The sequence below is a fragment of the Salmo salar genome, chromosome ssa12 (genome assembly GCF_905237065.1).
Source record: "Salmo salar chromosome ssa12, Ssal_v3.1, whole genome shotgun sequence".
NCBI lineage: Eukaryota > Metazoa > Chordata > Actinopteri > Salmoniformes > Salmonidae > Salmo > Salmo salar.
The window spans coordinates 16,479,410-16,491,873 of record NC_059453.1 but is presented as its reverse complement, the minus strand read 5'-3'; the positions used below and the strand labels follow the sequence as shown (position 1 = coordinate 16,491,873).

General features: G+C 48.5%; 1 protein-coding gene across 2 annotated transcripts; it reads left to right on the top strand.

Annotated features, from left to right (window-relative positions):
- Window positions 1–2,711: 2,711 nt before the first annotated feature.
- LOC106564320 (uncharacterized) lies at window positions 2,712–8,720 on the top strand. Of its 2 annotated transcripts, XM_045690849.1 has the most exons (12): window positions 2,712–3,352; window positions 3,456–3,509; window positions 3,606–3,635; window positions 4,098–4,174; window positions 4,272–4,726; window positions 5,069–5,393; window positions 5,575–6,373; window positions 6,480–6,695; window positions 6,790–7,139; window positions 7,247–7,497; window positions 7,599–7,847; window positions 7,945–8,720. In XM_045690849.1, the coding sequence occupies exons 5-12, from the start codon at window positions 4,479–4,481 to the stop codon at window positions 8,489–8,491; spliced, it is 2,985 nt and encodes a 994-aa protein (XP_045546805.1). In that variant the 5' UTR covers window positions 2,712–3,352; window positions 3,456–3,509; window positions 3,606–3,635; window positions 4,098–4,174; window positions 4,272–4,478; the 3' UTR covers window positions 8,492–8,720. The 2 variants fall into 2 exon arrangements, with proteins under 2 accessions (XP_045546805.1, XP_045546806.1); XM_045690850.1 differs by having other exon boundaries at window positions 3,456–4,174; window positions 7,945–8,027; window positions 8,070–8,720.
- The last annotated feature ends 3,744 nt before the right edge of the window (window positions 8,721–12,464 follow it).

The following is a 12,464-nucleotide window of genomic DNA, read 5'->3' as shown; positions in this document are numbered from 1 at the left end:
AGTCGTGACAGTACCCCCCTCCTGACGCGCGGCACTAGCAGCGCGCCGACACCGGCCTCGGGGACGACCCGGAGGACGGGTAGCAGGGCGATCCGGACGGAAGCGGTGAAAATCCTGGATTAACGATGGGTCCAGGATGTCCTCCGCCGGTACCCAGCTTCGCTCCTCCGGGCCGTACCCCTCCCACTCCACGAGGTACGGAAGGCCCCTCGCCCGACGTCTGGAGTCCATAATGGCTCGTACTGTATATGCCGGGGCCCCCTCGATGTCCAGAGGGGGCGGAGGAACCTCCCGTACCTCAGACTGCTGGGGCGGACCAGCCACCACCGGCCTGAGGAGAGACACATGGAACGAGGGGTTAATATGATAATCAGGGGGGAGTTGTAACCTATAACAAACCTCGTTCAATCTCCTCAGGAATTTAAATGGCCCCACAAACCGCGGACCCAGCTTCCGACAGGGCAGGTGAAGGGGCAGGTTTCGGGTCGAGAGCCAGACCCGATCCCACGGTGCATAAACCGGGGCCTCACTGCGGTGGCTGTCGGCACTCGCCTTTTGCCGCCTGATGGCTCGTTGTAGACGTACATGGGCAGCGTTCCATGTCTCCGAGTGCCAAAACCATTAATCCACCGCAGGAGCCTCGATCTGGCTCTGATGCCATGGTGCCAGGACCGGCTGATACCCTAGCACACACTGAAAAGGGGTAAGGTTAGTAGAAGAGTGGCGTAGGGAATTTTGGGCCATCTCTGCCCAGGGGATAAACGACGCCCACTCTCCCGGCTGGTCCTGGCAATAGGACCGCTGAAACCTACCCACCTCTTGGTTGACTCTTTCCACCTGCCCGTTACTTTCGGGGTGGAAACCTGAGGTAAGGCTGACCGAGACCCCCAGGCGTTCCATAAACGCCCTCCAGACTCTAGACGTAAATTGGGGACCCCGATCAGACACTATATCCTCAGGCACCCCGTAGTGCCGGAATACAGAGGTGAACAGGGCCTCCGCAGTCTGTAGAGCCGTAGGGAGACCGGGGAAAGGAAGGAGACGGCAGGACTTAGAAAACCGATCCACAACGACCAGGATCGTGGTGTTACCCCGTGACGGGGGGAGATCCGTCACGAAATCCACTGATAGGTGTGACCACGGTCGTTGCGGAACGGGAAGGGGTTGTAATTTCCCTCTGGGCAGATGTCTAGGTGCCTTGCACTGTGCGCATACCGAACAGGAGGAGACATAAACCCTCACGTCCTTGGCTAACGTGGGCCACCAGTACTTCCCCGTAAGGCAGCGCACCGTCCGACCGATACCAGGATGACAAGAGGAGAGTGAGGTGTGGGCCCAACAGATCAACCGATCGCGAACATCAAACGGAACGTACACGCGCCCAACGGGACACTGGGAGGGAGTGGGTTCTGCACGTGACGCCCGTTCGATGTCCGCGTCCACCTCCCATACCACCGGTGCCACCAGGCATGAAGCTGGAATTATGGGAGTGGGCTCTGTGGATCGCTCCTCTGTATCATACAGCCGGGACAGTGCGTCTGGCTTCACGTTCTGGGAACCTGGTTTGTAGGAAAGAGTGAAAACAAAGCGTGTGAAAAACATCGCCCACCTAGCCTGGCGAGGGTTCAGTCTCCTCGCTGCCCGAATGTACTCCAGATTTCGGGGGTCAGTCCAAATGAGGAAAGGGTGTCTAGCCCCCTCAAGCCAATGTCTCCACACTTTCAGAGCCCCGACAACAGCTAACAACTCCCTATCCCCCACATCATAGTTTCGCTCCGCTGGGCTGAGCTTCTTCGAAAGAAAAGCACAGGGGCGGAGTTTTGGTGGCTTACCCGAGCGCTGAGATAGCACAGCCCCTATTCCAGCCTCGGATGCGTCCACCTCAACTATGAACGCTAAGGAGGGATCAGGATGCGCCAGCACTGGAGCCGTGGTAAACAGAGCCTTCAGGTTACCAAAAGCTCTGTCCGCCTCAGCCGACCACCGCAATCGCACCGGTCCCCCCTTCAGTAAGGAGGTAATGGGAGCCGCCACCTGGCCAAAACCCTGGATACTTTACCGTGGTTGGAGTCGGCCAATTATGCACGGCTGAAATGCGGTCAGTCTCCATCTCCACCCCTGATGCGGACAATCGGTACCCAAGGAGGAAAGACGGACTTTTGAAAGAACAGACATTTCTCCGCCTTGACGTAAAGGTCGACCAACAGTCGACCAAGCACCATTCGTACAAGAGACACATGCTCAGCGGGTAGTGGAGTATATTAGAATGTCATCTATATACACCACTACACCCCGCCCATGCAGGTCCCTGAAGATCTCATCCACAAATGATTGGAAGACTGATGGAGCATTCATTAACCCATACGGCATGACGAGGTACTCATAGTGCCCAGAAGTGGTGCTAAATGCCGTCTTCCACTCATCCCGTCCCTGAATCCGCACCAGGTTTTGCGCCTAGAGCCAGGGAATCTTCGTTGCTATCTGTTGCGTTTCTGTTTCAAGCTTCGGCTAACCTCATTGGCTAGTTGCATTTGTTGCAATTATGGTTGTAGAGACGGATTGGCTAGTTAACGTTGTTGCGTTTTTGGTTGCAGAGACTGATTGATCAAGTTGCAAATTACGCCACCAACGGGATTCTTATCTGTTATTCATGTCCCGCCTGAGGAAAATCCACAGAGAAATTCTGTGCAGTTAGTTCTCCATCATTCCGAGTACTTGTGAGAAAGATAGTTGGTCAAACCTTCAAGTGGCTGCTAAGCCACGATGTCGGCTATGCCGTCATGGTCTTGGCTTCTCACCAGCAAGAGAGGGAGATGGGGGACACAGACACATTTTCTGAAATGGCCAACAAGGACCGGTTTGACTGGTACTCTTTTCCTTAAATAGTTGTAATTTCTTATAAAATGACATAAACATGAAATCAGCCAGAATCACAATACAATTTATAACATTTTCCCAACCATCCGGACAGGTATACTAACCTGTTTCCTGAGGTCCAGAAGGCAGTGGAGGAAAGCAGGGTACGGGATGGGACCTTGCCCCCCCGACCTGACCAGGAGGACTCGTGCCTTGTTGGCTTTGGGAACCACAAGTCCCTGACCTACAAAGACCTTTATGAGGCCAAAGACAAGGAAAGGAAGAGGCATAGTGAACTTACATTGTAACGACCATTGTAAAAATCTCTTTAAGCCTCTTTTTGACCTGTTTGGGACTTGTTTATTTCCTTTATCTCAATACAGCTACATGGCCTGCTTTAGGAAATACCAAGTAAAGCCGGGGACCTCAATGGGCCACTTCAAGGTCTATGTCCAGCGCAGGGACACAGCAACAGCTGTAGAGCCTCCTAATCCATGTAAATATATATTCTGTAGTCATCTAAGTCAATCAAACAGTAAATCAAACAGTGTAGCAATTGACAATATAACTGTGTCATTATGTTTGTCTGTGTTTCTTAGCTGCCGAGCCATCAGATCAGGAGTTGCTGTCTATCTGCGTGGGTTTTGACCAAGGTACTGTACTCTATGTTATGGCACTTTATTGTTTATTTCTGTTGAGAAGAATATACATATGAAATGACCTTTCCCCTAACTATCTGTTGTTGTTAGCATTAACAGGATACACTTTAAAGTGGTAAGGTAAGTGGTAAAATTGTTAAAACACCTCCTAGCTGGGCTTAGAAATCATTGTAGAATTTCTCATTTTTGCATCCATTTTGCTTGCCATAGAAAAAGCCAACCTCATCTTTTTGTGGAATGATATGTTTACTGTAGCTTTTCTTGTCACCATTCCAACCTGTATTTCAGTCTGCATCACTTTGCTTGGCCTATTCCTTGCTTGTAGATGTCTACCCACTATACATCTGTCGTTTGTAGCTTTTAAATGTAGATTGTGTTTAACCTAGATTCCTAACCTCTACCACTGATAACACTGATCAAAACTAAACCAAAGTGCACTTGCTGTCAACAGGCTGTTAACATGTTTTGAAGCTGAAGCTCTATTCTAATAGAATTATTTCACTTATTTCTCTGAAATATTTTGTGAGACTAACTCCTGCGTTCCTACTGCTCCCACTGCCACCGCCCCCCCTGCTGTGCTAGCTCCCACTGCCCCTCCTCAGCTCCAGTCAACCTCCCAGTCAACAGCTGGACCAGTACAGCCTGCTGCTGACGCTCAGGTAAACGTCTCATCTCAACTATGACTTGGCTATTTCATTTCACTTTTGGTTGTGTGGGGATGGAAAAGAAATGTATTGATTCTCTGCTCTGTTGCAGGTGCTTCTCCCTGAGGGATGGAAGCAGACCCTCCCAAAGGAGCAGCAAGAGTGGGTCAGTCGGGCCATTTTCGTACGGGACAGGCATCTAAAATGTGTCCTGAAAAGCCAGCTCGAGCTGTGGTACTTCCCTCCTCTGCCTCCTAACATCAGCCATCAGCCTCCAGCTTCTCCCACCGCCTACTTCCTCCGGCCGTTCTGCCTCTGGATGCCCTACCGCCTGTGGGCCTTTAAGTTTGTGTGCATTCAGCCACAGTGCAAGCGTCAAAAGCTCACAGGCTGTGGGGTGTACAAGACGGTCCGGAGGGTGCTTGACATAGATGGCTGGTATTATATGGGGACAGAGTACCTGGAGTGCCGCCGATGTAAGAAGAAGCTAGCGGGATGGTCACTGGATGTCTTGAACCAGCTGGACGCAAGTCATCGCTCCAAGTTCCCAGCCATCTTGACTTACAGGTTAGTAATTCACACCTCTGAAAATCAAAGCTCTTGTTCACTTTGAGGAAAAACAGAAAAAAAGCATCATAGTGAGAAAAAGAGGCGGTCAGTAGGTTCTTGTCAACACTGAGGTTTTGATGTTTCAAAGCCCCATTGAAATGTTAATTAGCTCTTTGATCTGAATGTCTGACCTTTGATCTCTTATCAGGAACTGCCCAAACAAAGCAAAGTGTTTCAAAGTCACCCTCTCCCCAAGCCCCTCCTTCCTTGATCAACGTGTTTCTAGAACCCCCATCCACACACTTCTCACCCTCTTCTCTTCCTTCCTCTTTTTTTGACCCAATTGTCTCTGTGTATTAGGCTGTCCTGTGACCTGAAGGTGGTCAGGCTGATGAGGGAGAGGACACTGGGGAACAGTGTGACCAGGCTGTACAACCAGCTGAGGGAGCAGCACAGCCTGACCTGGATGAGTCGGACCCTGGACTACCTGTCCGTCTGTGACCACTTTGTGGTCCCAGGTGCCGCACCACTGAGGGTAACACCTCCTCCTCCCTTTTTGGATGTGCCCTCAGCCCAGTGGCTGCTGACTGTCCACGGCTACGACGTTCTTTTCCAGCTAGAGGACTTTAAGGCCAGAGTCACCTCCACCTTTGGGTCCATCCTGAAGATGGATTCAACCAAGAAGGTGATTTAAGATGTTTTGACCAGAAATAATACGAGTTAGTAAGAGACAATCAAATGAATAATCATTTATTATGACTTATTTTATGACTTAATAAATGTATTGTGAAACTTTGTGTCCACTCACTGACATGACTGTGTGTTTGTCTGTCTTGTCTTGTCTGTGTTTGTTTGACTCCCCTCAGGTGACCAAGAAACTAGCTGGGAAGGCACACGGGACAGCAGCGTGGGCCACAAACGTGGGTAATGAGTACGGCCAGGTGCTCATTACGGTCCTCACAGACAGCGAAGGAGAGGGCCTGCTCGACATGGCAGCTGGCCTCCAGCAGCGCTACGGTAGAGCTGGAGTGGCACCTCCCAAGCTGCTGTATGTCAACCGGGACTGCTGCGCCCTGATGGGAAAGGGGAAGACGGCAGCCATGTTCAGCCAGTGGGCTGAACTCATCGTCCGGCTTGATGTGTGGCACTTCATCCGTCGCTTTGCTCGGGGAGTGACCACAGAGATCCATCCTCTCTATGCTCTCTTTATGCAGCGGCTCTCCTCCTGCATGTTGGTGTGGTGTGCAGATGATGTGGAGCGCCTGCGGGAGGCCAAGCGAGGTGAGCTCAAGGAGAGCCACATCACGGGGCTCAGCGACGCACAACTGATGAAGAGGATCAGCCTGAAGGAGATGGCTCGGCACTGTCGTCGCGGCACGCGCGGGGCGGAGGAGACCGAGCGTCTCATCGGGGAGCTCCTGGACACCTTCATGGATGCCACAGACACTATCGGCATCCGGCTCCTGGACCGTGACCGAATGCAGGCCATCTGGCAGACCCAGAGACACCACCTGGTCTGCATTCAGGACCCCCCTGATGTCAGCATCTACACCAACAAGGGCAAGGACGTGACCAAGGGAGGGGTCATCTTGCCTGTGTTGCGCTGCTCACGTGGGTCCACCTCCCTGGAATCTTTCCACCTCCACCTCAACCGCTTCATTCCTGGTATGTTAAATGTTAAACTGGGTCATGTTGTTACGTCATGTTGTGTTGTGTGTTAACAACTGTGTGCATGTGAAGAGTTCTTATTTCTTGTTGTTGTCATTTATAGGAACAAGTGCGTGTGCCGAGCACTTTCAGGCCTACCTCCTTGAAGGGTTGGTTAGGTGGAATGAGGACCGTGCCGAAGCGGCAGCGGAGGGGGGGGGGCAGAAGCAGACGCTGCACTGCTATGATGGTGTAGCCCAGTACGCCATCAATGAGCTGAGCCAGAAGCTCCTGGGCTGCAGTCTGGTGAAGGATCATACAAGGCCTGCAAAGTACACTGGTATGTATTTCTAAATGATACAATTATATACACACACACTAAAACATGTGCAGTGTATGTACTACTCTCTTTTTTTGTTGTCTCTCTGTTTAAGGGGAACTCATTGGGGTCGACTACCTCTTCTCCCAGACCCATGGTGACCAGAGGCTGGAGTCCAACCTCGGTAAGGACCCGGATGTCCCAGACGGGACACCTGATGTATTTGAGGGAGGAGAGGGAGAGGAGGAGGACCTGAGCGAGCTTGAGGAGGAGGAGGATGACCCCACCATGTCCTTGCCCGCCCTCGATGACAGTCTCCCACCAGTACCTCCACTCAGGAAGGCCACTCCACCGCTCACTAAGCCCACTCAACCCAACTCATCCCAGGTACCTGTCGTCACACCCCCTGATGACACTATGGAGGTGGACACTACACCAGCTGCCAGTCAGGACCTGGAGGATGACGTAAGTGACTATCCACATCCTAACAGCGCACTCTCAAGTTTCTTTCCATTCATAACAATTAATCTGACTATTAATCCAACCCTTCCCTATGACTCTTCTATTTCCAGGAGTACATAGGACCTGATGGGGTTAGTGGATACCAGCACGTGGTCCTCCTTGCCAAGAGTCTGGTGAGGCTCCTGGAGGGGCCATGGATCTCTAATAGGCAAATAGAGGAGATCATGGCTCTCTGGGGAAATCTCCCGGAAAGAGACAAGGCGGCTGTCTCCTACCCAGAGAGGTTCCGGGACCGAGTCCTGCAGGGGCGCTTTAAAAATTCCAAGAACTCCACCGTGAAGAGGGAAGAGAGTATGAAGCGGTGCGTACTACACATTGTTCTAAACTCACTACACACATAAAGACATGAGTGTATTTCTCATTAACGTGATGTTTCCTTTTGTTAACTTAATCTACCTTCAGCTCCCTGCTTGGCCAAGGCTCTGGACCTGCTCAGTGGCCCAACACCAGCAGGACAGTGGAGGCCATTTTTGTGGAGCTGTGCCACAAGCACCCTGCTGGCAAGACGGTTCTTGGTAACCGGGTCAACAGGTGGGGTGCTATCCTGGGGGACTACAGGAGGATCAGGACCATGGTGCTGGGCAGCCCAAACCTGAATACACACACAAGGCTGCAACTGTTTGAGGTCAACAAGCTGACCTTGACACAGTGGTAAGTTAAAAAAAAATATGTTGGTATATTTTATGTGTAGTTCACTGGTTGACAGTGTTCCTGATAACAATTAACATATTCCATGTTTTTCACACAGGTACAACAAACGGATATCCTCTATGGAGAGAGTGGCCCTGCACCAGACCCAGGACAGCATGACTGCAGAGAGGGAGGAGTCAGGCCCCTTCCACGCTGCAGTAAGGAGCACTTCACCGCTGCCAGGCCCATCAACCAGCAGCACCTACCAGCTGCCAGAGGACAGAACGGGGCAGGCTACACAGCGTGGCAGAGCAGCAACTAGTCAGCCACTGCCACCTCTACCGCCACCCAGTCTGCCTACCGCACCAGTCTCCCAAGAGCTGCCATCGACCTCCACTCCTCTTCCCAATCCTCCTGCTGGACCCAAGGTCTCCAGGACCACCGAATGGAGAAGGAGGAAGAAGCTGGAGTCTGGCATTACAGTCAGAGCGCACAAGCCATACGAAGGCTATAAGTGCTCTAAATGTGGCAAGCCAAAAACTTCTGAATTTGGACACAGTATGTACGGTACTGTGAGATTCTGTGCCGCTACCTCTGGTGGCCAAACTGTTGAGGAGTGGCTGGCACTCATGAGGGCCCAGCATGGTGCTAGCAAAGGCCAGTAAACTCTGACTGACTGACTGGTGTGTAAAGTAGTTTTTGTACATATGTTCTTTTTTTATTTTTTTTTATGACATTGATTGTTTGTACCTTTAGCTCATTTAAAATTCTTAACTTGTTAACAAAGTGTGTGTGTATTATGCTGTGTTGTTTCACACGTGACATTCCCTGTGAAATAAATAATTGAATACAAGCACTTTTTCTCACTTGGAATTCATTTAGATTTATTGTCATACACTCAATAAACACACTGTTTGCAAAAACAGGCAAGTTCTACTGAGACATTTGAGATGACCAGCAGATACTATAGGTGACAGCAGGGAGTCAATCACCCCCAGCCCCCCAATCGACGCCCACTAATCTGATTGGTTGCTGCACACCTTCACTTGTTGAAGTTTGGGAGAGTCAGTTTGCAAAGAACTATTACTCAAGATGGATACAGTTTTCAATAGGCCAGGCTATAGAAATATTATCGATGCAGTATATAACTCTACAGACCGTAAACAAAGAAGGTAACTTGTTTTAACATTTTTAATATATCTGAATATTTGTTATCCACCCTTTTCAGTGTATCTGCTAATTCTAATTCTCACAGCTACGTAGGCTGGATAAGGCAGCTCAACATCTTGCCTGGGACAAGAATGCGTGCTTTCCAACAATACATATTGAAAAAGGATCGGAGGAGGAAAGCACAAAAGGGCCAACTGGACTTGATAAGAATAAAAAGGCAGCCGAGGGAAAGAGAGGAGAGAGCCCAACGGCATGCTGGGAGATACAAGGACCCACCTCCACACCTGAAATGTAGCCGTCCATGGTGGCCTCCAGTTCGGTTCCCCAAAGGTGAGGTCTTTATTCCATACATTTTGTTCATCTTACAAAAAGAAACTATCCAATACAACTTAACTTAAGTTAAAGTTAATGAAAAGAAAAACAATCAATTACCCAAAAAATGAATGCGTTCGTTCATATAACATGTAACAATCATGTTTAAATATACCAATATATTGTGTGGTCTGTTCATTAAGACACATATGCCCTTTTGTCCTTCTGTAGAGAAGAAACCGATACCAGCTCCAACCGGAAGGTTGTCTCCCCCCCTACACCTGAAATTCAGCCGTCCATGTTGGCCCCCAGTTCTGAACAGACACCCCCCCCCCAAAGGTGAGTTCTCTTAAATTCACATTTCTGTGTTTGACTATAGCAATTTCCCTTTGTGTAATGTGTTATAATAAGCCACTACCTGTGTTTCCCTCTGTAGACAAGAAACTGAAGCCAGCTCCATCTAGAATCAACAAGGGGGTCAGGAGGAAAGATAAAAAGGAGGAAATCACAAAAGGCCTCCCCTTGACCAGGTACACAGATTTGAGGAGGAGAATTGCACAGGCTGGTCATGGACCTGTGACGAAGAGGAGGTTTCCTGTTGCTTTCCCCTGCAAGGTATGTGGCAAGCCTAAAAGAAAAGAATTTGCCCACAGCCAGTACAGGGGAGAGCACTTCTGTGAGGCAGCAGGAGGAGGCAAAACTGCTGTGGAGTGGTTGGAGGAGAAGAGAGGGCCTGAGCCTCGGGTGCCAAGGACCACAGGAGGCGAAGGAAGGAGTTGGAGGATCGTCGTAAATAGTTCTGTAATATGTTCTGTAATTTCAGTGAGCAAGCCTTTCTAATCGACCTGGCCCGGGTATCCTGGAAGGATACTGACCTCATCCCGTCAGTAGAGGATGCCTGGTTATTTTTTTTCAATGCCTTCCTCACCATCTTAAATAAGCATGCCCCATTCAAGAAATTTAGAACCAGGAACAGATATAGCCCTTGGTTCTCCCCAGACCTGACTGCCCTTAACCAACAGAAAAACATCCTGTGGGGTTCTGCATTAGCATCGAACAGCCCCCGTGATATGCAACTTTTCAGGGAAGTTAGAAACCAATATACACAGGCAGTTAGAAAAGCCAAGGCTAGCTTTTTCAAGCAGAAATTTGCTTCCTGCAACACAAACTCAAAAAAGTTCTGGGACACTGTAAAGTCCATGGAGAATAAGAACACCTCCTCCCAGCTGCCCACTGCACTGAGGATAAGAAACTCTATCATCTCTGATAAATCCACTATAATTGAGAATTTCAATAAGCATTTTTCTACGGTTGGCCATGCTTTCCACCTGGCTACCCCTACTGCAGTCAACAGCACTGCACCCCCCACAGCTACTCGCCCAAGCCTTCCCCATTTCTCCTTCTCCCAAATCCAGTCAGCTGATGTTCTGAAAGAGCTGCAAAATCTGGACCCCTACAAATCAACCGATCGCTGCCTACACCTGCCCGCCCGTCCAGCATCACTACTCTGGACGGTTCTGACTTAGAATATGAGGACAACTACAAATACCTAGGTGTCTGGTTAGACTGTAAGCTTTCCTTCCAGACTCACATCAAACATCTCCAATCGAAAGTTAAATCTAGAATTGGCTTCCTATTTCTCAACAAAGCATCCTTCACTCATGCTGCCAAACATACCCTCGTAAAACTGACCATCCTACCGATCCTCGACTTCGGCGATGTCATTTACAAAATAGCCTCCAATACCCTACTCAATAAACTGGATGCAGTCTATCACAGTGCCATCCGTTTTGTAACCAAATCCCCATATCCTCTTACATCTAGACGTTCCGCTAGTGTAACGTGACATCAAAATCCAATGGTAGCGCCCGGCGCGAAATACGAAAAACCTTAAAAATGCTATAATTTCCATTTCTCAAACATATGACTATTTTACACCATTTGAAAGACAAGACTCTCGTTAATCTAAACACATTGTCCGATTTCAAAAAGGCTTTACAGCGAAAGCAAAACATTAGATTATGTTAGGAGAGTACCCAGCCAGAAATACATCACACAGCCATTTTTCAAGCAAGAATATATGTCACAAAAACCAAAACCACAGCTAAATGCATCACTAACCTTTGATGATCTTCATCAGATGACACTCCTAGGACATTATGTTATACAATACATGCATGTTTTGTTCAATCAAGTTCATATTTATATAAAAAAAAACAGCTTTTTCATTAGCATGTGCTGTTCAGAACTAGCAAACCCACCGAAAACTTCCGGTGAATTTACTAAATTACTCTTGATAAACCTTTACAAAATACATAACAATTATTTAAAAAATTATAGATACAGAACTCCTTTATGCAATCGCGGTGTCAGATTTTAAAATAGCTTTTCGGCAAAAGCACATTTTGCAATATTCTGAGTAGATAGCTCGCCATCACGTGCTAGCTAATTTGACACCCACCAAGTTTGGCGTTCACTAAACTCAGAATTACTATAAGACAAATTGGATTACCTTTGCTGTTCTTCGTCAGAATGCACTCCCAGGACTTCTACTTCAACAACAAATGTTGTTCTGGTTCAAAATAATCCATAGTTATGTGCAAATATCCTCCGTTTTGTTCGTGCGTTCAGGTCCCTATCCGAACGGTGACGCGCGGGTGCACATCGTGACATTTAAAAAAAAAATATTCCATTACCGTACTTGGAAGCATGTCAAACGCTGTTTAAAATCAATTTTTATGCTATTTTTCTCGTAAATTAGCGATAATATTCCAACCGGACGATGTTGTTTTCGTTCAAACAGGTGAAGAAAAACATGGAATCCTGTCGTGCGCGCGCATCTCCAGGCTCTGAGCCACTAGGCTGACCATTCACAAACAGAGCTGCTGAACCTTGCCCAGAGACGGCAGAGATCCCAATCCACTTTCTGGCGCCTTCAGAGAGCCTATGGAAGCCTTAGAAATTGTCACGTTACAGCAGAGATACTGTATTTTCGATAGAGATAACCTAGAAGGACAAGAAATGGTCAGACAGGGCACTTCCTGTATGGAATCTTCTCAGGTTTTGGCCTGCCATATGAGTTCTGTTATACTCACAGACACCATTCAAACAGTTTTAGAGTCTTTTCTATCCACATATACTAATTATATGCATATT